This window comes from Cavia porcellus, unplaced genomic scaffold (genome assembly GCF_034190915.1).
Source record: "Cavia porcellus strain 051 isolate PalLab524CR breed Dunkin Hartley unplaced genomic scaffold, mCavPor4.1 scaffold_13, whole genome shotgun sequence".
NCBI lineage: Eukaryota > Metazoa > Chordata > Mammalia > Rodentia > Caviidae > Cavia > Cavia porcellus.
Genome location: NW_026947496.1, coordinates 42,068,690 through 42,093,011, shown reverse-complemented (window position 1 = coordinate 42,093,011; position 24,322 = coordinate 42,068,690). Strand labels below are relative to the sequence as shown.

At 41.2% G+C, this 24,322-nt stretch overlaps 1 protein-coding gene and 1 long non-coding RNA gene across 3 annotated transcripts in view; one reads left to right on the top strand and one right to left on the bottom strand.

The window, feature by feature from the left end:
- The first annotated feature begins 662 nt into the window (after positions 1 to 662).
- Proser2 (proline and serine rich 2) overlaps positions 663 to 24,322 on the top strand; it is a 45,049-nt gene continuing 21,389 nt past the window's right edge. Inside the window, exons 1-2 of one of the 2 annotated variants that reach the window (XM_063260149.1) lie at positions 663 to 783; positions 15,881 to 16,100. In XM_063260149.1, the coding sequence (XP_063116219.1) occupies positions 15,963 to 16,100 (138 nt within the window). In that variant the 5' untranslated portion in view covers positions 663 to 783; positions 15,881 to 15,962. Of the gene's footprint in view, positions 784 to 7,556; positions 7,696 to 15,880; positions 16,101 to 24,322 lie in introns of those variants that run through there. The other variant, XM_003473406.3, reaches the window with a different exon arrangement.
- On the bottom strand, positions 7,619 to 14,666 carry LOC134478548 (uncharacterized). Its single transcript, XR_010051256.1, has 3 exons — positions 14,404 to 14,666; positions 10,166 to 10,280; positions 7,619 to 7,773 (listed from the first exon to the last, which is right to left on the bottom strand). It is a non-coding gene; the product is annotated as an uncharacterized LOC134478548 (long non-coding RNA).

Genomic DNA, 24,322 nt, shown 5'->3' with positions numbered 1-24,322 from the left:
TACAAAAGATTCCCACAACTACTTATTAACCTTATTAGTAGATATATCCACAGTGATAGAGATGAAAATAACAAGGAGGGGTTCAAAAACTCTCGAAGGAGTTTCTTCAACTCTCTGAACCCCTGTTTACTCCGCTGGAACATGAGGATAAGAAACCAGAGGATTCAAAAAAGCTACGAAAAGGGAGTTTTAATGTTTTCACCACAAAGAAAAAATGGTTTAAAAAGCTAGCTATGCATACCCTGATTTGAACATTAGACACTATATACATGTATCCAAACATAAGATGGTACCCCACAAATATTACAATTTTTATGTGTCGGTTTAAAAAGACACTATGGTTAAAACGGAAAATAAAGAAGCCATAAGATTGTTTTGCAAATTAAAAGAAATGATGTATGTATGTAAACAGTCAACGAATGGTAGTTACTGTCCATTAAATACAAAATACAACTTCTCCAAAGCTAATGACGGGGTGGGAAGAGGAGCCTCGTGTCATTCCGAGCTCCAAACGCAAATCCGCGGGGATCAGAGGTGGGAGCGATTGTCCCCAATGGGGACCTCTGAGAGGCGGCCTCTGGGACACCCGGGACGCCGGGGCCTGGCCCTTTAAGTGGCGCGGGCGCGCGCAGCGCGTGTCCAGGAGTCCGCGTCCCGGCGCTGGGAGCGCGCGGCGGGCGGCCGGGCTGGCGGCGAGGCGCGCGGGCTCGCGGAGTTGTGGCGCGAGGTTCCCGGCCGTGGTCCGCGTGGGCACCTACTGTCCCCGGGAGGGGCTCCCGCTGGGTGAGTGCGCTCCTCGGACCCTGGCGGGTCCCGCGCTGCGACATTCCCGCTCTGGTCGCGCGGGGTCCAGGGGAGCCGGGCGGGGAGGCTGTGCCGCGCTCCGCGCCACGGTCAGGAGAGCCCCGCGCACCTGCGGCCCGAGTGGCCGAGTGCGCCCGGGTCTCGGGGTCGGGGCGTTGGGCACCGCGCGCTGGTTCCGACGCGGGTTTCCCGGGAAGAGTGGGGCTCAGGGGTTCGTGGCGTAGTTTGAACTTCGGGAGCCGAGCGGCCCCCTGCGCCCTGGTTCCCCGCGAGACTCTCCACCCGGGACCGCGGTCGCTGCGCCGCGGAAAGGACGCGGGTCTCGTGTGGAGGGAGGTGGCCCCGGCATTTGTGGAGCCGAGGTCCCGCGCAAAGGGTTCAGGAGGTGTTCCTCTCCCCGGCCCGGCAAGTAATTGAATCGGGCAGGAACGTGTGTACAAGTAAACCCGGGCGAGGGATTAAACAAGTAAGAGAAGAAAATGTGGCGACAAAGGCCAAGCAAGTGAACCCCAGTATTCCTCCAGGGCTGTGAGATTTCCCGGTATTGTTTTACGGAGCCTAAATTTAAGCATCTAGCTTTTGAGATTTTTTTTTTTTTTTTTTTTTTTTTTGTCTTTCCTAACCGCAATACCCAACCTCAGAAAACTTTTCTTTGCCTAAACTTAGTTGGTGCAAAGCAGAAAATCTGAGGAGAGTAAAGAAAAATGATTTTGTGCGTCTTTTTACGCCTTAAAAAGAATAAAACACTAGAGATTGTAGGAAGGAGAATCCATCTGCTCCTAATTTTAATGAACTTTTAAAAAAAAATTTTTATTTCAGAAAGATATAAAACACCAAACCAGTGTAAATGTGCACTGGAGGAAAATGCTCACAGGAGAAACTCTTTAAATTTTTTAAACTTTTTATTTTTTTTAAGTAGTATATACTTAGGGCTCTAGTATGCACTAAAACTTTGCCCTCAGAGTTCCATGTCTGAATGTTGCAGATTGTTTTTTTAGGTGGAGGAGGTGTTTTCCTTCATGCAGCCAGTGTGGAAATACAAACAAATGCCCTATTTACTTGGGATTGGGTGGGAAGGATGGAAGTTGTCTAAAATCTTTCTTGCCAGACCTGACAGCATGTGTATGGAGAGATCTTGTATGTTTTCTTGTCCAGACTAGTAATACTCACTTATAAGTGACTGGGTATATTCTTTGGTAAGCAGCCCTTGATATGAACTTCTCTTTTGAAAATTTTGGATGCTGACAATTTAAAAGTAACACATTTTCTCCATGACTAGTGATAACTGAGAAGAAACTAGAGAGAGGAGTGATGATGCTCTTGAGAAAAGTTGAGTATGTGTGACTTGGCAGCTCTTTGTTGCAGAGATAGAGTGGAGCCTGGAACCCTGCAGCTGTGATGTGTTCATTAATTCATTTAGCAGTTTATGAACTGTTTGACCACTTACAATGTGCTGAGTCCTCACTGGTCTTTGGACATACAAACATTTCCAGATAACAGCCATATGGCCCAAACTGACTAAAAGGAGATCAAGTCAGCCTTCCTGTCAGCTCCGAAAAGAAGAGATGCCTGGCCCCAGTTTCACAGTTCTCAACACCTAAGGAGCCTGTAGTTGGCACCCAGTGTGGATTCTGAAGATCAGTTCAGATAACTCCAGAGATAGAGTGGAGCCTGTAACCCTGAAGGGAGAGAAGTGAAAGTCTTGGGTGGAAGAAAGTTAAGCACAAGGAAGCCTGCAGAACACAATTGCAATTGCTTGTTATCAGTAGTGTTGTGGGACCACTGCCAGTGGCATCAAGGTCGTTTGGGAGGTGCCAGGGGAATCCTGGGAGCATCCCAGAACTCAAGCTCCTTCCTCTGATGGTGAAGGGCAGCATTGTGTTTCAGTTTCCACTGTGCTTTCTGGTGTTGGTGGGGGTGGCTCTCTCACTGCCTGTGCTAGGGCTGGGCTCTTCCCTGACAGACTGTGGCAGTCTCCTGTCATGGAGTGAGCCTGCTGGCCACTCTCAGAAAGCCTCTGACTACACAGGCACTGCCCTCTACACCTGTAGTGTCAGCATAGAGACATCACTGGTAACAACGTGTCTGAGAAGGACTGGCAAAGCTGCCTCCCTAAATAATGCTCTCATCTCCATGCTGGGCCAGCAGCATTAATCTTGAAACTGAAGAGTATTTTACGAAAAGTTTATGCTGAGTTTATTGTCTGTGCAGGGAGGAGAGGTGGTAAAGAATGTACAGGTTGACCAGCTAGCCTTATTGGAGAGGGATCTGTGACCTCCATAGGAATGCCCATCTTTGGGCTTTTTGTTGCTTGTTTTGTTTTGCAGTGCTGGGGATTGATACTCAACCCCCATCCTCATCCTAGGTAAGCACTCTCCCACTGAGCTACATACCCATATTTTGAGATAGGGCTCACAAAGTTACCCAAGCTGATCTTGAACTTGTGAGTCTCCTGCCTTAGCCTCCCAACTGTCTGTGGGGATTACAGGGCTGCCTAATTGTAATTGTGCCTGGCATGAATGCATATGTCTTCATACTAAATATTTCCAAAGACCTAGCGCTATGGGGACTTGACTCTTATTTTTTCTTGGAGCAAAATAACATAAAATTGACCATTTTAATGTGCACAAAGCAATGACATTAAATACTGTATATCCACAGAGTTCTCCAACTGTCATAACTGTCTACTTCCAGAACTTTTTATCACCCCAGGAAGGAACCTGTAACCATTCATCACTCACCACATTCCTCCATTACCCTAGCAACTACTAATCAGCTTTCAGTCTCTGTCAATTGCTTATTTTGGATACTCATATCAGTGGAATCTTACAATATGTGGCCTTTTCTTTCATTTAGCATGTTGTTTTCAAGACTCATCCATGTGGTACCCCCTATTGGTTCTTTATTCTTTTTAATGGTTGTGTGATATTCCCTTTGTGTATATATCACATATTTATATTTTCGTCTCAGTTGATGGACATTGAGTTGTTTCCACTTTTGGCTATTGAGAATAGTATTGCTGTGAAAAATCATATTCAGTTTTTTGTTTGAACATCTATAGTCAGTTTTTTGGGGGGGTTGGTACTGGGGATCAAACTCATGACCTCACACTTGCCAGGCAGGCACTTACCCTGCTGAGCTATATCCAGTCAGTTCTTTTGAATCTACACCTAAGAGTAGAATCCTGGGTCACATGGAAACTGTTCAACTTAAGGAACTGCCAAACCGCTTTTTCAGCATCATTGTCCCTTCTCACCAGCAATGTATGAGGGTTGCAGTTTCTCCACATTCCTGCAAACACTGGCTATTTTTCATGTTTTCTGGTTGTTGTTATATTAATTATGGCCTTCCTAATAAGTGTAAAGTGCTGCCTCATTGTGGGTTTGACTTGCATTTCCGTAATGATTGATACTGTTGACCACCATGCATGTGCTTGCCCGCCATTTATTGGTATAGTTGGCTTCTCCCATCTGCAGTTTTGCCTTCCTCAGTTTTATTTACCTGCATGGTCTTGAGAGTGCCCTGAGCAATCAAAGGTATTCTGAAAGTGAGAAGCACATTCACATAGTTTTGTTATAGAATGTTGTTACTAGTCATTACTGATTCCTCACTGTTTCTAATTTGCAAATGAAACTATCATGATATGTAAATCTAGGAAAAAACATACCGTATGTAGGGTTTGGTACTAGGCACAGTTCCATACATTCTCTGGGGAGTCTTGCAAAATATCTCCTGCAGATAAGAGGGGCAATCAGTGTATATGTCTTCTGTAGAGAAATGTCTATTAAGAACTTGAATTTTAGTACTAGATTTTTGTATCACTAAAATGTTGCTTTGCATAGTGAGGTTATTTTTATAGGATTTGTTTGTATTTTATGTCCCTTTTCAACTCTGTTGTCTTGTGTTTTTTCTGCTTTCTCTTTTAGGCAGTTGCTCCAGGAGGCCAGTTGACTGATACTGTGAAATATTTAATATTCTACCTGTTTTCATGATCCACAATCCTGAGTGTGCATTGGTTCACTCAGCAAAATCTGTAGACTGTCTGACTACCTGCCATGTGCCAAACCCTAAGTAGTCATTGGGCATAGATGCAGATGTGCACAGATTATGTTTTATTTTTTAAACTGACAGGTTAATGGGTCATGGAGGAGAACCATGGAATTGAGCGGATCTGCCTAAGATTTCATGACTGGATAGCTGTGACCCTGGGGTTGACTCTGTTACGCTCTGGGGCTTGGTTTCCTGGGCTGTAAAATCTGAGAGCTAAATGACTTTTCAGATCTTTCTTAGACCTTGAAACTGGTGATTGAAAATTAATGATTCAGGGGCTGGGGATTTAGCTCAGTGGCATAAAGTGCCTGCCTTGCAAGCAGGCAGTCGTGAGTTCGATCTCTGGTACCAATAAAAAGGAAAAAGACAAAAAAAAAGAAAGAAAATTAATGATTCACTATAGCTCTCCTGTACAAACCCCGTTCTCTGAGTATTTAAAATAGTTTATTTTGCTCAAATTATAGTGGTACCTTGGTTTGCAAATGCTTTTGTTTCCAAACAGTTTGGGTTGTAAACAGAGGCATTTGACATAATTTCTCATTTGCAGACTCTGCATCATGACTGTAACTATATTTCCCTCATGAACAAGAATGTAGCCATCTTTTCCAGAACTGTGGAGCAAATTAAGTTTGTGAACTGAGGCACCACTGTACTTAAAGGAATTATGTTGTGTGGGGAAAAGTCTTCTTCTGTACTAAGACTATAAACAAGTATAGTTGGCACATTGCAGCCTCACCAGATGGTCATTTGGTATTTCCTGTATGAAGATGTGGAAGGCTTGTTGTCATGCTAGACACAATTCAGAAGAGGCATGGTGCCTGCTTTAAGAAGTTTCAGTCTCATAAAAAAAGTTAGATATAAAAAGGTTAGATATAAACAAAGAAATCTACACAGGGCAGAGGGTGTTCCTTTCCGAGTTGTCACAATAGCTATTGCAGAATCTAATGTTGGAGCTGGACCAACTGAAGGGAGAAAATGAGGCTGAGCCTGTGTCCTTGATTGTCATGCTGAAAGAGGTTAGCCTTTAATTTTGGGCACTAACCAAGGAAGGCATAGGAGTAGAGCAGTAACAGCAGATCTTGGTTTCTGGCTTTACTGTGGCATAGACTTTTGCACAGGGAGGGAGTAACAAGCAAAATATTCAGGAGTGAGGAGGAGAGGTTGGAGATGTAAAGATACAAAGGTGAGATGGCACAAACAAAGGGAAGATACCTGACTGAAAATGTCAAATGTTGAAGAGTTCTGAGTGCAAAAGTAGTTCTAAAGGTGTAGTGCTCAGGTAGAGAGCTCTAGAAGCAACTCTGGGAATCTTGTCGCAGATGGTATGTACCCTGTTGTGTGTGTGATAAAGATAAATCATCCTCTGTATACACTGCATGAGCAGTGACTCTATTGATTGAGCTCCTGCAAGGTAGGCAGGTTTTCTGCATCAGATTCTTTGTTGGTGACATAAATATTGTGTTCCTGGGGCTTTTTTCTTGTTGACTACTATTTTGACTTAAGAGATACTTTCTGTGGAAAAACTTGTAAGTGTCAAAATGAATAAAACCATAAGAAACACTTCACTTTTTTACAGTGCAAATTATCAGTTTCAACTCTACAAATACTAGATTAACCAAAAAACAAAACAAAACTGATTCAACTATGTCTGAATCCATCTAGTTGTTAGACATCCTCTTTTTGACTATTCTATTAAGAATTTAATATCTGATGGCATGGGCAGCTATTTCAAAGATAACAAGAAGCCCTTTTGGATTTACTATTGTTATGTTTTGAAGTCCTTTTTATTGTGTTCATTGTTTTTCTTGGTTCTATCCTGTTGTGTTTTGTTTGATTTTTACTGTGTCCAAAGATATGGGCAACTATTTTGAAGACAACAAGAGGCATTATAGTAACCATTGTTGATTTCCTGTTATCTTATTTTGAAGTCCTGTGTCACTTATACTGTTTTGTTTTGATTGACTTTATTCTGTTTTATTTTGCTTGGTTTTATTCTCCTTAAAATAAGAATTACAAAAAAATTTAAAAATTCTGGGCCAATTACAAATATGACACAGTGTATTAATTATATTAGAAACAAAGGCTTTCTTTGGAGAGTAAAAAAAAATGGAAATTTTTCTTTAAAAAAAAAAAGAATTTAGTCAGTGACTTTTAAAATTCACAAAAAAAATGTGTATTTAAACCTTGTATTTCTTAGCTGAGTCTCATTTCATGGAGAGGTTGGTTTTGATTTTGTTTCCCAATGTGTGGACAGGTTACAGGGCTGATCCTCCGCTGCCAGCTGACTTTTTTCATTATTTCAATAATTATCAAACTCTACTCTTGCACTTAATGGTGCCGTGTTTTCTTCCCAGAGAGATTGGCAGGCAATTTTTGAATTTACAGAATATTAATATCTGAACTATTGTTTGAAGTCACCAGTTTTTTTCAAACAAACATTTGATTGGCGCTAATTTTTAAAAAAATACTGAGAAGAGATGGGCATTGTGGTGCATGCCTATAAATCCCAACATTCAGGTGTTTGAGACAGGAAGATCATTGTAAGTTTCAGGCCATCCTAGGCTTCATCTTGAGTTCAAGGCCAGTCTGAACTACAATACTGAGACCCTGTCTCAAAAAAAAAAAAAAAAAAATGCCGAGGACCCTCAGTCTCCTTCTGATTACTACTGGGGTGTGTACAGAATTTCTGCCTCAAGGTCTGGATTTGAGAAATTTGTTATTAAGTTCCCAGAGGAACAGGATGAGCCTGAAGAGCTGAAGGAACTTCTGTGTGTTCCATCCCCAGGAGAAATCTCATTTCCAGCCCCTGAGCAGGGCCGCGGAGAGGTTGTGAAACTTATGGTAAGAAGTTGGATGCAGTGAGCTGATCCAGCAGGAAGTCTTGTATGAGCTTTGCTTTCCCCTGGTTTTCATTTAAACCTGTTGGATTTGAGATAAGATATGTAAATGAGATCACTGCTTCTGGTCTAACCAGGTGCTATATGAACATGAACTAAGTCCCTTTTATTTTCATTGTGAGGATGAATGAAAAATTCAGCTAAGAATTTTAAGCTTCCCAGACAAAAAGGCACTGTAAACCTATAAGATGTAATTAACCACCTCCATGTAAGAAATACTTACGATCATACCAGTGTAGCATGTAGTGCGTACTTAGTAGTATTTGCTGAATAGAAGTACACAGAATAGGGCTGGGGATTTAGCTCAGCGGCATAAGCACCTGCCTTGCAAGCAGGCAGTCGGGAGTTCGATCCCTGGTACCGATTTTTAAAAAAAAGTACACAGAGTTCTTTCACAAAGAGAGAGTAACTTAAACTGGAATTTTCTTCTATTTTTAAAAAATTTATTTAGAAATCTAGAAATAATGCGGTTATATTAAATACCATTTTTTTTGTTTTTTGTGATGCCCCAGGCTATAAAATGAACTGATCCTCCTGCCTCAGTCTCCAGAGTGCTGGATTACAGGCATGTGCCATCACACACCAGTTTAAATTTCTTTCTTTTTTTTTTTTGTCTGTTTCATTTTTATCGGTACCAGGGATCGAACTCACGACCGCCTGCTTGCAAGGCAGGTGCTTATGCCGCTGAGCTAAATCCCCAGCCCCTACCAGTTTAAATTTCAATTTTTAAAAAAAAAGAACTAAAAGTAAAAAATTTTCAATGTGTCTGTTTTGCAAAAGTTTCATTAGATAGAACTTTTCTCACTAGGTTTTCATTCTTGCTGATAATTTCCTGTTTGCTTCCTTGTGAACCATTACATACTTTTTGTTAGTACGAGCTGATCAGACATCAATCAAAGTATCTTCAGGTGATATTTTACTCTAGAAAAATCTTATTTTCATATCTTAATTCAGTCCCTGAGAGACTGTTAACCATGCCTACCTAGATGAATCTCCCTGCTAAACTTGTTTGCTTAAGTGTGGGTGAATCAGTTACTTCTCTTTGGTATATATGGCATTAATTAAATTGTTGCCTCCTATTAATAGTTGAAGCTGTTCACAATGCAGTTAAAATAATCCCTGTTTTTCTAGCTTACTCAGAAACAACTTTAAAAAATCTAAATGAAAACACCATCATGTTTCCAGAGAGGTAAAATTACTAGCCTGTTAAATTTTGAATTATGTTTAATATCCTTAATTGCCAGTTAGAAATTAAGGTCCTAATTTCTTATATTTCAGAAGTAAGGGAAAACCTACTTTAGAGAAAGAGAAAGGAGCTGATAATGGAGCCCAGGGGTGAAGCATATCCATCATGGCCCAGACTCCAGTGCCCAATACCAAAAAACAAAAAGAACCCAGGAAAGGCAAAACCATACAGAAAGGATGCTAAGCCATTGACTGCATCAGCATTTTCAGACTCCACTCCCTGAGTATCCCAGCAGCGGCCAGCTCCTACTTGAGGGAGGTTTTCGCTGACCTGCAGTGCTGGTGTACACTGCTGGTTTGTATAGAGAGTATGTTTGGAGATATGCTTTTCTTTTCAAACTATTTATTTTTTAAAATAACCAGCCCAAATTAAAGAATAATTACAATTTATTTGACCTGTTCATTTGTGTGGAGGCCCATTTTGAGATTAACACAAATTATTTGTGTTGATACACAATACATTCATATTAACATTTTTACACGTTAATATTATGTGGAATGTGCATCTATTGAAGGCTTCTGTGTGTGTGTGTGTGTGTGTGTGTGTGTGTGTGTGTGTGTGTGTATGATACAAGGGATCAAACCCAGGGCACTCTACACTGAGCTGTACCTCCAGCCCTCTTTATGTTTCATTTTGTTTGAGACTGGATCTTGCTAAGTTGCCTGGGCTGACCTCAACTTCACAATCTTCCTGCTTTTACCTTCAGGTAGCTGGGATTACAGGGATGCATCACTGCCCATCTTTTTAATAAATTGTTATTAAGCTAAGTATATCCTATATTGCTGTGTTAAAAGTTACTTCCCTTATATTTCCCATTTGCCCTTGATTGAAATTCATAATGTAATTAATTTTCCTTAAATTTGAAGGATTTGACTGTAAAGATAATAGAGGGACAAAGAATGGTTATCACAACAGTGGTTTTTGTTTGTAAGTTTGAAAGTGCTGCAGAGAATTGTTAAGCTTTTCTTTTAGATCAAAGGTTTGTTTTTATCATGCTTTAATTTTTTTTCAAGGAAAGTGACTTTAGAGTTTGAAATACAAATTTTGGTTAAGTCATGAATATTGATTAATTTATGACAAGTGGTATCCAGAATATTGTAGCTATATTTAAACAAAGAACTCGGTCTATAAAAAAGTTTGTAATCTAACTGAAGAAAAAAAGAATTACCTGCAGTAACCTGATGTGATCAGTTGCATCACAGTGACAGAAATGGCATCTTGTAGTTACCAAGTGGTGGGATGTAAACAGCTAATCCCAAAGCAGCCAGGTGCAGAGCTGGGTACTGGAATCACAGAGGAAAGGATTTACTGATTCATTCTTTCTGAACTACAAAGGCTAAGAGAAGGACAGAGGGGAGGCAGAGATGGGCACTAGCAGTTGAGGGGGACATTAAGGTGGCCTGGGCTAGGTAAAAGGGTTTATTTGTGGCAAGTGAGGTAGAAGAGGTGAGATGAAGCCATACTGTAGAGAGATGGTTTAAAGCCTTGTATTCCTACAGGTGAGTTCCTTGGCATTATAGAGTGGAAAAATAAAAACTCTGCCATTTGCGGTACCAAAAGCAGGTATGGTTTTAGGAAGTCAATTTAAATACCTGGCAATTTACTGCTGAAATGTTCTATTGAGTATTTGTTTTATTTTTTAAAAAGTTTTTGAAAGTAGAAATACTTAGAAGAAGTGAAATATAGGACCAGCAACTGCTTTTACCCTTCTGTCAGGCCAGCTTTGTAGGCTTCTGTCTGCATGTGCAGCTTTGGTGAGGCAAGGCACAGGCGGGGACAGCCATGCGTTACAGATGTAAAGTTGAAGACGAGCAGAAAATTGTGCCCAGTGTTCTCAGATGGATTGTGGTAGCTAGTATAAAACCTTGTCTTTGTGGAAGTAGTCTATAAGTTACTTTTAGGAAAAGAGGGAATGATTAATTTAGTATAAAAATGTGTTTAAAGCCATAATTAAATTGAGTAAGAAAAAAAAAAGATGGTATTCAGTTTCCTTTTAACTTATGAAATGATAAAAGTGAGAGTCTTGGCATCCTTCATAGCTTTATTTTCTAATAAACTTATAAAACTCATTTTGGGGTGTGGGGGTAAGTTGTAGAACACTTGCCTAGCATATGCAAGGCTTTGGGCTCAATCCTAACACAGATATTTAGATGCAAACAGGAGTTATCACAGAATAGTTTGAAACTATAAAAACGGGACTCCTATCTTTGAGAAAACCGGAGCAAAGTGCCTGTCACTTAGAAGTCACTCAGTGCATGTTCATATGAACAAATGTTATCGAGCCATGAGAGGACAGACCCACAATGACAGTTTTGTGTTGCCTGATCTTTTATTTTCACCCACTGTTTAACTGTATGAAAAAGCCCACTCATGGTAATGAGCTGTGGTGGTTCAGAAACAGTTCCCACTGCAGAGCTCTTTGATTTGGGGTGTTCTTGAAGGTCATGAAAAACATATTTTCTAAAATATGTTTGGCTGTTAAATTATTATATTGTGATTTCTCAGGATGTAGTTTTAAAGGTCATTTCTTTGCTAAAATAGTTTTTTCCTAGACTTTGGAACAGGTCTTCACAAAATTCCTACGAATAGAAATGAGAGAATGATAATGACAAGGAAGACCTGAGTGACTGTCAGTTCTGCCTCATCAAGAAGTGTACACCTTGAACCTGCCCCACTCTGCTGAAGTTTTTCTATTTGCCTCATTGATGTTCCTTGTTTTTTTTGTTATGTCTATTCCACTTACTTTGTTTTTTCCTAACTTAAATTAGATGCTTTGTTCACTAAATTTTACATGCATAAATTTTAGCCCCATCCCATAGGTTTTGATATATAGTGTTTCTATCATTTGTTCTAAAGGTCTTCAGATTTCTAAACTATATGTGTGATCATGTCATTCCTTGAGTATAACCCACCCCCTTGGCTCCCTGTCTCCTCCAGGTGAAGTTTAAGGTTCCATCTCCTTTGCTCTGGTCCAGTTTACCTCTTCTCTGCATTTGTACTTCTATCTGCCTGCATTCATTCTGTGCCTTGTACCTTAGCTAAGGTCAGTGCATTATTCTCTCAGTCTCCATTATTCAAATAATTCAAATACCATTATTTTCTGTTCTCTGTTTGGGATGCCCACCAGAATTTAACAGTGGTCTCCTTAAATCTTAACCATCTCTCAGAGCTTGGCTTAGGTGTTCTTGTTTGCTGTGAAGTCTCTGAACCCTCCAGAAAGTGTTAGCTCTCCCTCCTCTGCGCTCCCATTTTTCCTGCATTGGCTCTGAACTTAGTTACACATCTGTCTTCCATTAGAGTTGATTAGTTATAAACACATATGCCCAGGCTTTGCCCCTTAAATGTACTCAGTAGATCTGGGTCAGAATCCCAAAGAGCTTCTGATACATTGCCTCGATGAAGAAGAGTTCTCCCATTTATTCTTGACTGTTTCAAGTACCGACTCTGCTCGGTATGAGGTAGGAAAATAATAAACACCAAACAGCTTGCTAAGGCTAGAAAGGAAGAGAATGTTCAGATTGAAACAAGAATTGATCAGTATAATAAAACTTCAATTCTGGAGTGGATTGCTGGGAGTGGATTAAAGGTGGTTGCCTAGGAAAATGGTGTTTTGATGCTAATTCAGCAGAATAATACAGTGAAAGTATAAAGACTTAGGTGGTTGTGGCAACGCTGCAGTTAGGTGGTTGTGGTAGCAATGCAGGCAGGAGACAAAATGGTTCTGCCCTGTGGAGTGGTACCAGAAAGGAAGTAGATACAACTGGCATTGTACAGGGAGAATCTGAGGGCTGGCAGCTGGGTGAATGTGAGTGGTGGGAAGAGGATGGAGTCCTTGATGTCTCCAGAGCTTTGTGTGATAAGGCCATAAGTCCTTAGGCCTATCGGCATCTAGCATAGATCAGCTCTGGGATTCAGCAGCCCAGGGATTTCAGGTAAACAATGAGAAGATGCACAATAGTTACTTGGGCTGTTCTGTACACCTGACTAGTGAGTTGGTTGGCCATGGTGGAAGGAGGGCTTTATGCATGCTTTGTAGGTCATACTGCGTTCTTCTGGAATGTCCCGGGGAAGATGAAGAAAAGAGTACCTTTCTCTTCTGGCTCCTGCCCAGTCATTTCAGGACAAAGCATAATATTTTGTAGTGGTTTAAGTTTTCATCTTTCATCAGAGGGTCCATTTGCTTCACTGCCACAGCCTAGTGGGTCATCTGGGATCTTTCTCTCCTGTGAGTGCTGTCCTCCTGACCAGACATGCTGGACAGACGCAGGATCACAAAGACTGGGACTTTGTTCTCTTTATTCAAACAGTAAACTAGACTTTACCCCCTAAAAAATGATGTGTCTAGGAAATAATGTGAAATAAACACAAGAACAGTAAAAGAATTAAAGAAAGCACATGTGCCTCATATTTGTGCCTTTACAGTGTGAATTTGTGATTTCTTGGTGAATCTTGTTCTCTTCCTTGGTAGCAGTCAGTTTCTTCATCATGAGACTTTCGAGGACTAACCTCAGTCTTGCTTTTGCAATGTGCACCTTTTAAAACCCAGAGTAAACCTTTGATTAGAGGAGGAGAGTGAATATTTTAAAGTGGTAATGACCCTCATGGATGCACAGCTGGGGTGGGTACCGCCAAGCCTGCTTGCTGTGTCTCCTGGGTCCTTTTCTAGAGAAGACACCCGTGTTCTTGCCCTATCCCTCAGAAAACTGTGCTGGGCAGTGGATCTCCTGTGCAGTTCTGTATTTTCATTTCCTAGCAAACCACAAAATCTCCATCCATTGAGAGATTACAACCACATCCTGAGGTTGTAAAGGATGTGAAACCAGGATTTTTATGTTCTCACTCTCCACTCTTACCTTCTGGAGGATCCTGGTTAGATTCCTCGTATTCTTTCAAGGAACTTATATATAGCAATCTAAATACTATAGCTTTACAGCTCTTAAAGTTACAACAACACAGGATAAAGATGTACTCTCAAAAGGTTGACACTGAAGGTCCCCACACACTGCCAGATCCCCAGCTCCAGAGCTGTGTGGGTAAATCAGCACTCTCTGCATGCTCCTTCTCACTGGGGTGTGGGCAGGGCAAGACTTATTGTCCCATAGCCCTCTCTTTTCCCCGGGAGTGATTAATTATGAAAGTTGAGTCAGTGGGTGGAAGTTGGCAAATCAGGAAGAGTTTAAGAAGCAGCCTGTCTTTTCCATGTTACCTGTCCCACCTTACACTGGCTCTTCTGGGACCCAGAGACATAGCTGCACTGCCTCTATCTACTTTTGCCAGGCGTTGGTCTAGCCAGTGCTGTCACCATATTTGATATGACCACAGTGAATGTATTAGATTCATTTTAGGCATTTAGTTAACATTTTAAGTCTTTCTCTCTTTTTACTATTTGGAATAATGATAACTTACAAAAAGTATATATCCTCAGAATGTTGTGATTCTATGACTTTGCTCTTGTGCTGCCATTTGACCGGTACTGATTCTCCTGAAAAGTAAAGAGGGATGAAATGAGGAATAGTTTTTAAAATCTGTTTTTAAACCAGGCATGGTTAGTGCATGCCTTAATCCCAGCACTTGGAGGATGAGGCAGGAGGATCACCATGAGGTTGAGGCTAGCCTAGGCTACATAAGCAAGTTCAAGGCCAGCCTGCACTGCATAGCAAGACCCATAGTAAGACCCAAAAATAAATAAATAAATAAAAATGAAATATGTTTTTAGAGAGATGTCTGCAGGGTTTTTCTAAGAAAGTTTTCATAGGGTTAAAGAGTTCCCCTAAAGGTGTTCATGTGTCTATTATATTAATCAACAGGAGGTATTCATTTTCTTTGGTCTTCTAGAATGTTCTGCCGAACTCAATTCAGGAGCTGAACTGAATTTCCTGCTATAAAGGGATCAGAGAAAAGTATGAATCTAAGGAGCTTAGAAAGAACACTTTTGATGTCTTTGATCCTGGAAGTAAAACAGATATGAACGTCCTGATAACTATTAACTTAGGGTCCTTTACTTTTTATGTGGAAGTTGCGATAGCATCCGGTGTCCAAAGTCCTCAAGCCTAAAGGTGTCAGACGTCCAGTCCATTGGTAACTTAGTTTTTGTCCCTTTCCCTTAATTCTGAGCTGCAGTGGGCTGGAGAAAGAGCCAGTTTTGTGGTGTCTGAGGTTGGGGGAGTCTGAGTGTGAGCAAGCATGAGAATGCAGAACATCATTCCACTAAATGATGCTAAAGCACCCTAACACATCCGTCCTTCCTTAAAAATTATTCCTACATCTTTAGAATGGGTAGCAAGATGAAGGTGAAACAGAAACCAGCACCCCTAAACAAGTTATCTTCCTGTTTCCTGATTACCTTTGCCATTATGGTTGAATATGTCAATGCAGATGAATACTGCACAGGCTGACCTGTTTTCAATGAATAAGGCATCTGTGCTATTTAATCTTGATCATTAACTTGGACTAAGAGACTACAGGGAAGGTAATTAGATCATGAGGTCACTACCCCATCAATAGGTTAACCCACTGGCAAGTTCATAGCAGAACGGGGTATGAGGAGATGGGGCCAAATCAGAGGAAGTGAGTCATGGGGGCATGACCCTGGGGCTAGATCTGGTCCCTAGCCATTACTTCTCTGGCTTTTCTCCTATGTTCTGCTTTCCCACTGCCATGAAGTGAGCACCTTTCCTCCCCACCACCCCTCTGCCATAATATTTCTGCTTTGGAGCCAGTGGACCATGAACTAAAACCTCTGAAACTGTATACCCAAATATAAACCTCTCTTCCTTCAAATTGTAGGTGTCAGCTGTTTTGTCCCTGTGACAGAAAGCTGACCAACATAGCATTTTACTGGCGAAGTTCACTAACTGTTGCCTTTCCGTGCTTGATTCTCCAGAAGTACTCTGCTACTTCAGGATGGGATACTGGCTGCCACCCCACTTCCTGTGAACAAGCCAGCATCTGAGTTGTCTGTGGGGATGCCTATCAATCACCACAAGTCAGACTCTTTGGAGATGGACTCTGACATGTCACCCAGCTGCCGACTCAGTGACTTGAGCAGAGGAGGGAGTTTGGAGAGCCGGAGCAGCAGTTCTCGCTCCAGAAGTTTCACTTTGGTAAGTTAGGGTTTTCTTTAATGCTTTTATATTATTTGGTCAGTTGATTTTGCCACAATGCTTCTCTCCTTTAAGGAATATCTTACAAAATTCTTTTGTGTTAATAATTAGCTCAATGTTTTACAGTACTTTGTGAAATGGCATTTGTCTTTTAATTATCTTAAGTTGTACACAAACACTAGCATTGCCCATAACAGTGGATCTCTTGCTATAATCAGCAATGTAGGAAAACTTAGCACCAGAAAGAGCCAGACCTGAAGGCAGTAAGAAACCCAGGCAGGAACACTGCTGCCTTGGAATTCAGATGGCTGAAACAAGAGAAATATCTCAACGGATAAAAATTTTCACTCAAAAGCAACTTTATAAGTCCTTTTAGTCTAAAGAGAACCTTTTAGAGATGAGTAACCAAACTGCAACCCAAAACCCATTTATTTATCACAAATTGTTAACACTGCAATCAAACCTAGACACTGAGGTTCAGTTCAGTTCATATATTAATATCTTTTGTCTTAAAAGAGAAACAGAAACACCCATAACATGGGTCCACTACCCCTGATCTAGAGCCTTACATAGCATCAACTAGCTGGGGAATTTCAGTCTTCAGCTATAAAAAAGGTGAGCTTTTGTAAACCCCTCCCTGTAGGATATTCATCCTCAGGAGGGAGAGAGACATTGTACTTACAGAAGGACGTGCAGGAGGGAACTGACCTTCAGACCCCACTAGTAACACACATCTCAGACCATCCTCTTCTGGTGGGAGCATCAGTAATAACAATTCCAGGAACTCCTGCTTGGATATTTTCTTTTTTTAAACCATCACAGTACTATGTAATAAATTTTATTTGATTCACTAAAAGAAAAATTTATAGCATTATCCTCTGAATGTCTCAGAGACTAAGAATACATAAGAATGGACAGTCTAAAACTAATATTTTTAGGGCCTAGGATACAGCTCAGCAGCACAGCATCTTCCTGGCAAGCACAAAGTCCTAAGTTTGATTCCTGGCGCTGGAAAAAAAGCAAAAAAAAATAAACTTTTATATGCTGGGTACAAAGGGATACACCTGGAAATCTCAGCTATTTGGAAGGCTGAGAGGCAGGAGGATCACAAGCTTGAGGCCTGAGCAACATAATGAGACTGCCTCAAACACAGAAACAAAAAAACCCAACTTTCTAATTTTCAAAAATAATATAAAGAACTTTAAAAAGCATATTATAAAATATAAAGAAAAACATAGATTAATATTCCATAGATTAATATCATGGCATAGTGTCTCTAAACATAATTTAAAAGGACACCTGCTGTGACATAAAAAGGTATTTCAGGCCGACATGGTGGCATACTGCTGTGATCCCAGCACTTGAGAGGCCGAGGCAAGGAGGAGCAATGAGAGTCCAAGAGCAGCCTGGGTTACAGAGTGAGTTTAAGAACAGGCTGAACTGAGTTTAAGAACAGGGTGTACATCCTGAAACCTTGTCTCAAAAAGATAAAAAAAAAAAAAAAGAAAGAAAATGATATTTCAAAACTTGGTGAGGCTAAAAGACTGTTTTGTGCATATCATGATGAAACAGAATTAAAAATTTTTGTCAGATGACCTTTGTATCTAAGTGAATGTGTGTAGTGAATTAGGTACAGGCAAATGGGTATAAGGTCTGCCACACGGTCTACTGTCAAGATGTGCAGTACATCTTCAGAGACTATATCCTTGTTGGAAAGGAAGTCCGTAAAGAAGTTTCAGCTCCAAAGTCACAAAGAGAAATGGTTTAGCCTAGAACTTTTTGTGCTTTTTTTTTTTTTTTTTTTTTTTTTTTTTTTTGGTACTGTGGATCTAAGTCATGGCCTCATGCTTGCCAGGCAGGCGCTTATGCCACTGAGCTAAATCCCCAGCCCATCTTGACTTTTTTTTTAATAATACAAGAAATCGCATTAGGTTGAAGATGGGAAAGACCACAGGCTTCTTCCTTAATAATTGTCAGAAACAAAATGAGACTAGCACTGTGCTTCTTAGCCATTGTGGAGAGTTACTTTGAGCTTTTGATTTAGGCTACGTGTGTTTTACTGTGGGCTGAGTTAAGTAGCATCAGAGAAGCATCTAAAACAAGCCCTTGTACATTTTAAAGTTGCCTTCTTCTTTACTGACCAGCTCGTATCCTGACATGATAACTAGTCAGTGTCTTGAAATGAGCTCAGAGTAGTAAATAGCACAAGGATACTGAAGACAGTCTCAGGTTCTTTTTTTAGGAAGGTGGGGTACCGAGGATCAGACTCATGACCTCATGCTTGCCAGGCAGACCCTTACGCCACTGAGCTAAACCCAGCCCAGTTTCAGGTTCTCATCCAGATCTGTGTACCATTGCAAGAGCCCATTAGTTTGGGTTTTTTTGTTTTTGGTACCGGGGATCGAACTCACGATCTCATGCTTGCCAGGCAAGCGCTTTATGCCACTGAGCAAAATCCCCTGCCCATGAGCCCATTACTTTCAGCTTTACTTTTCATATTAGGTAAGAAAGGGGGCAGGTGGGGTGATAACTCTCCCTCAAGGGCTGTCGTAAATCTGAACCACCTGGTACTAAATCAGCCCTTCATTCCAGCTTTCCTTTTCCTTTGTCTCCGCCTCATCCCATGCTCAAGCTTCTCTGTAGATGCTTCTCACTAGACTCTTTCTTGTATCAATTATGTCCAACATTATTTTTCTTTGACCAGTAAAGGTTAACACGGTCAAAGGAAAGTATTTCGTATCTTATTTCTCAAGAGGGTAATTGTGAGCCAGGTGTGATGGTGTATACCTGTAATCCCAGCATTCTGGGAGACTGAGGCAGGAGGATTAAAGTTTAGTGACTTAGTGACTTAGCAAGACCTTGTCTCAAAATTTAAAAAAAAAATTAAAGACTGGGAGTGTAGCTCAGTAAAAAGTTCAGTGAAATTTTTAAAAAAAATTTTAAAGACTTGGGGCTGGGGATTTAGCTCAGCGGCATAAGTGCCTGCCTTGCAAGCAGGCAGTTGTGAGTTCAAACCCTGTACTGATAAAAAGGAAAAAGACAAAAAAAAAAAAAAGTAAAAAAAAAAAAAAAATTTTTTTAAAGACTGGGAATGTAGCCCAGTGAAAAGTTCCCAATACCACCACCAAAAAAAAGAAAGTGTGCAGGGGTGGGGGCAGTAACTGTGTTTATGGATTTTTAAGTTTTCTTATTTTTCTTTAAAGATTTCTTCTAAACATGTTGTAAAAAGCTATAATTGGAACTGAAACCAACTGGCCAAATCTTTGGTTACCTGAGTATGTTTTTACCTTTGAAATTTTAAAGACAGATCTTTATTACAAATACAAAGCACATTCCTTTACAAACCTGGCGCCATGGTTGAAGAAGTTACTGCCTTACCAGGATGCAAACCCAAAAGGTTTGAGAAGAATTTAGAGGCATTCACAGATGATGGCTTTTTAGTGCTACTGAAGGAAGCTTTGATGTTAGGCCATCTGTACAAATGTTTAACCTCTCATGTTGAGTCTCAGATACTCATGCCATTTCATAAATCACCCTGGTGCCACTGCCAGGGGCAGAATGCTGTCCTCTGCCAGTATCCTAGATTCTTACTCTGCATTCCTAAAGTCTATCCTCCTAAGGGTTTACTTGAGTCTCTTCTAGAAAATAATGTGACCTAGCTGGCTGGAAAGAATGAGCAGCTCTTCATATTTATAGTTAATTCCTAAGGAATTTAACTCACATATTATGTCTACTTCTTTGCGTGTCGGTTGGGGACATCTTAACCATACTTCCTCTTAATTTTTATCTCTAATTTAGGTAGAAACCATGATCCAAGTTCACTGGTGAATTTTTGGATGTAATATTCATTTAACTGTCTTCACCACACACCCCACCCTCAGTTCTCTCTAAGCTGATAAATGCTGTCTCTCTAAGTGTGTCTCTTAAACTGCCCCTTCCTTCTGCGGTACACTTTAGGTCTTTTTGCCTCACCCACTAGTTCTAGAATAAGGAGGTAGAACAGGCAGTAGGGAATGCTTTCCTCATGGCTAGGTTAGGCTTAAGTCCAACCAGTGTACTAGAAATTTGGTACACTGCTGGCCCAGTGATTTGAAGAGGAAAAAACCAGGGAGTAAGAAAAGAGAAGCTGACTTGTTGGTAAATAACTCTCTCTTTTCAGGACTGGCTTTGTACCCAGCACTGGATGCAATGCTGGAATCAGAAACTATCCTGGTTAAAACAACAATTTAAGATATAACTAAATAGCTACTGGGAAGGTTTCATTCAGTAAACATTAGTAAATACCTGCTCTGTACAAGAACTGAATAAAAAGCAGTTTAATCTGTTTTAGTACTTACAGTTTCTTGACTTTAGCAAGATAGACCTGTAGAACTAGGACAGAGTCACACAGCTTACAAGACTCAGCATCTACAATGCAACACATTTAAGATAATTCTGCCCTCAGCAGGATCTCTTTACAAAAGATGTGATGATGGCTGGGGTGTAGCTCAGTAGGAGAGTGCCTACCACTGGTAAGTGAGAAGAGATTTCACTGTCTAAGTTTCTTCTTTCTGGCTTTATTCCACTTCAGCTTTTGGATCGGGGCAGGGCATCCTCTCATCAACTTATATTATTGAGCTAAGCATTGCTCAGATGTCAAGGAGATCATTTTGGAGTCTATAAAAACATATGCAGGCTGGGGATATAGCTCAGTGCAAGCATGAGGTCATGAGTTTGATCCCTGGTACCAAAAGAAAACTGGGTATAGTGGTGCATGCCTGTAATCCCAGCACTTGGGAGGCTGAGGTAGAGAGATTGTTACAAGTTTGAGACCAGTCTGGGCTACAAAGTAAGCCCAAGGCCAGCCTGAACTGCATAGTAAGACCCTGTCTCAAAACACACACACACACACAAAGTCATATGAACATCAGATCATACATTGCCAAAATAAATACCTGGGCCAGTGACCTAGGATTTTGGGGTGAAGTCAGAGAGGGGGAAGAAGTGTTGGTGCTTGACTCATCAAGAAATTGTTTTTAGTCATCATTTTTGTAATTTTGAGAAGGATCTAGAATACAGGTAAATTTTGCTGGTTTCTTTTTTAATACCTCACAATAAGTTGCCACTTTTGTCTTAGTCTGTGGTTACAGTAAGGTCTGTGTTTAAAAGAAAGCCAAAAAGAAAAATCCTGAGAACTTAATGATGGGAAAAAGACTTAGTTTTTCTTTAAGTAGGGATTATTCCAGTGTGTGTACCTTTGTCAGGTCTCTCGTTAAACTAAAGGTTTTTGGTTTCTGGTCTTTTTCTTCACTCTTCACTACCCTCCGTTCCTCCAAAAAATGCCTTCTGTCTGAAATCTGTTCCAACATAGACATGTCTGGAATAGCTGACATTTGCAAGTATTGTTAGGATTACTTTTAAAAGTTTATCATCAGACTTTTAATCTAAATCATCTTCTCACAGCTTGAACTGGGATAGAAAGATCTTTTTCTGCTACTTTTGTGCAGAAGAGATCAACAAGTATTTTTCTCTTCCTGGGAGGCTTATTCAGTGTGCATTCTGATTATGTTAACCTAATTAGCCTTTTATGTTTTCTGGCTTAAATACACTAGAAATTATTTCTTCAAAATGTGATGACAGTATGCATATTAGGGAAGAAATATGTTTCTCACATCCTTGAATATAATGTCTCCATCAGAGACTTGTAGACAATACCTGAAGTGAGGGCAGTCGGATAGAATAGGAAAGGTATAGTTTTTTCAGTAGCTTTTTAGTGGCTGGAGATTTATAGCTCTAAAAGGATTTTTTATGCCATGTATTTATGTATTAAAAACACTGTTTATGAAAAGGGATTTTTAAACATTTCTGCTGTCAATTGGTAACATCCAAATTAATAGTGCTAAACATTTTTTCTAACTCATTCTTTCCTTAGAAAGCTAGTGTTTCATTTGTCCCCATTTCCTATCAACTTAGTTCTTGGGAGCTAAGTGAGTAAATAGCACTTCCCAAAGAACCACCAGCCATGTAAGGATGACTTTATGGGCTCCAGCTTTCTGTATCCCACCCTCCCTACCCCCCACAAACATATTGAGCCACTGCCCTTGCTTTTTAAAAATTGTGATAAAATCCACACACCGTAAAGTTCACCACTAAAAGTATACCACTCAATAGTTTTAGTATGTTTACAGTTGTGCCACTCTCACCAGTGTAAATTTTAGAACATTTTCATCCCATCCTAATATCTATTCTATTCAAGATAATCTACACATTCATTGTGAGCTATATCAAAATATCAATGATATTTTTCACAGAACTAAAAAAAAATTCTAAAATTCATTTGAGAACATAAAAATCCTGAATAGCTAGAACAACCTTGAGCAAAAAGAACAAAGCCACAGGCATTACACTACCTGGTTTCAAAATACATTATAAAGTTACAGTAATCAAAGCAGCACAGTAGGCCTGCACAGCAACTGCATCCAGCTGTGCAACCTTGGCACCTTGCTTGGAATCTGGTAGGGCCCTGCCCAGTGTTTCCAATCAGCTCTGGACTTTCAGGTAGGTCCCTTGGAGCCTGGTTGGGCCCTGCCCATTGACTCTGAGTGGCTGAGGAATCACCTGCACACAGTGGCGTGAACTAAAGGCCTACATATCCCCATCCAGCCGTGCAACTTTGGCACCTCGCTGGGAACCTGGTAAGGCCCCGCCCAGTGACCACAGACAGCTGCGGAGCTTTGGTATGCACATGGCATGAGCTGAAGGCTTGCATAGCATATTCCATATAGCTGTTCAGCCTTGGAATGCCACTCAGAACCTGGTAGAGTTCCACTGAGCAACCACAAGCAGGCAGGGAGCTTCAGAATACCACATGGGGTATACTGAAGGCCCACCAAGCATACTCCCCACATTTGAGAAACCTTCATGTGTCACTGGGGACCTGGTAAGGCCTGACAGACCACCTCCAATCAACTGGGGAATCTCCCTGCAGTACTGCCAGATATCCTCAACTGAGACCTTGCATTCAGGAGAATACAGGAAAATGACAAAACGAAAGAGCAAAATGCAATCTCAAATCTCCAGCCCATCCCAAATAAGCCTAGGAGACATAGACACAGAAGAAAATGTAAGCCATACACCTGAAACCTCTGAAATAACAACTGAAGTAAAGAAACAACTCCAGGAACCTGTAAAGGAACTCAGATTAGAAATAATCTCCCAGACAGAAGAAGAAATGAAAAACGTAATAAAAGAAATGCTGAACACATCTAAAGAAGACATATTTTAAAAAATTGAGGAGCACTGCAAAAAGATGGAAACCTTGAATGAACAATATAAAAAAGAAACAATGCATGAAACAGATTCAAAAGATATCCAGGAAAGCAAAAATTCTGTTGAAAGCTGACAAAACCACCTCAATGAAAGTGAAAATAGACTCAGACCTTGAAGACAAGATTGCAGCTAGCCAATAGGAAATTTAAAATATTTTTAAAATAACAAGGAATCGAGAGACTCTGGAGAACATGGCGGACAGACAACAGCAACTACTGAACGCTCTCTAAAGGCTCGGCTCAGAGGCCAGGAATGAAGCGGACTAAGGAGATACGAACCAGTAGAGATATGCTCTGCTGACTCAGGAACGAACTGGGCTGAGAGAATCCAACTTGGAATACAGTCCTGGCGCTAAAATAGGAACAGAAAAATCTCGGTGTGGAGGCTCGACTCCGCGCCATTGGAAACCGCGGCTTGGATTTCCCGCCGCGCGGCGGCCGGCTACCTCCACAGCGGCTCAGCAAGGAGAGACGCGACCCCCGAGCTCTGGGAACGGGCGTCTGGGAACGGTCTCGGAAACGTGACGGGCAGGAAGGAAGGCTGACTGGTGGCGAGGTGAGCGAGGAACTGACTCCCTACCGTAGTCTGACTCCAGCGGAGGATTTTCTGGGCGCGGGCAGTCCTGTAAGAGCAGGGCGCGGTGGCAACTGCAGCCGCGCATTTCCCTCTCGGACGGGATTGGTGAAAGGTGCCTGGCCGGAGGGACGCTGCTCGCGGACTCCCTAGGCTGGCCTAGCCCAGATCCCAGAGCCTGACGGTGGCCCGGAGGAGCGACCGACTTCCGCGTAGGCTGCCTCCTCCGCAACTCCCTGGGGCGCAGCGGTGAGCTGGAACAACTAGCCAGCGCAATTCGATCAAGCTGTAGCTGACAGGCAGGGAAGCCGGGCCTCCTGTGTAAGATTACATTTTATAAG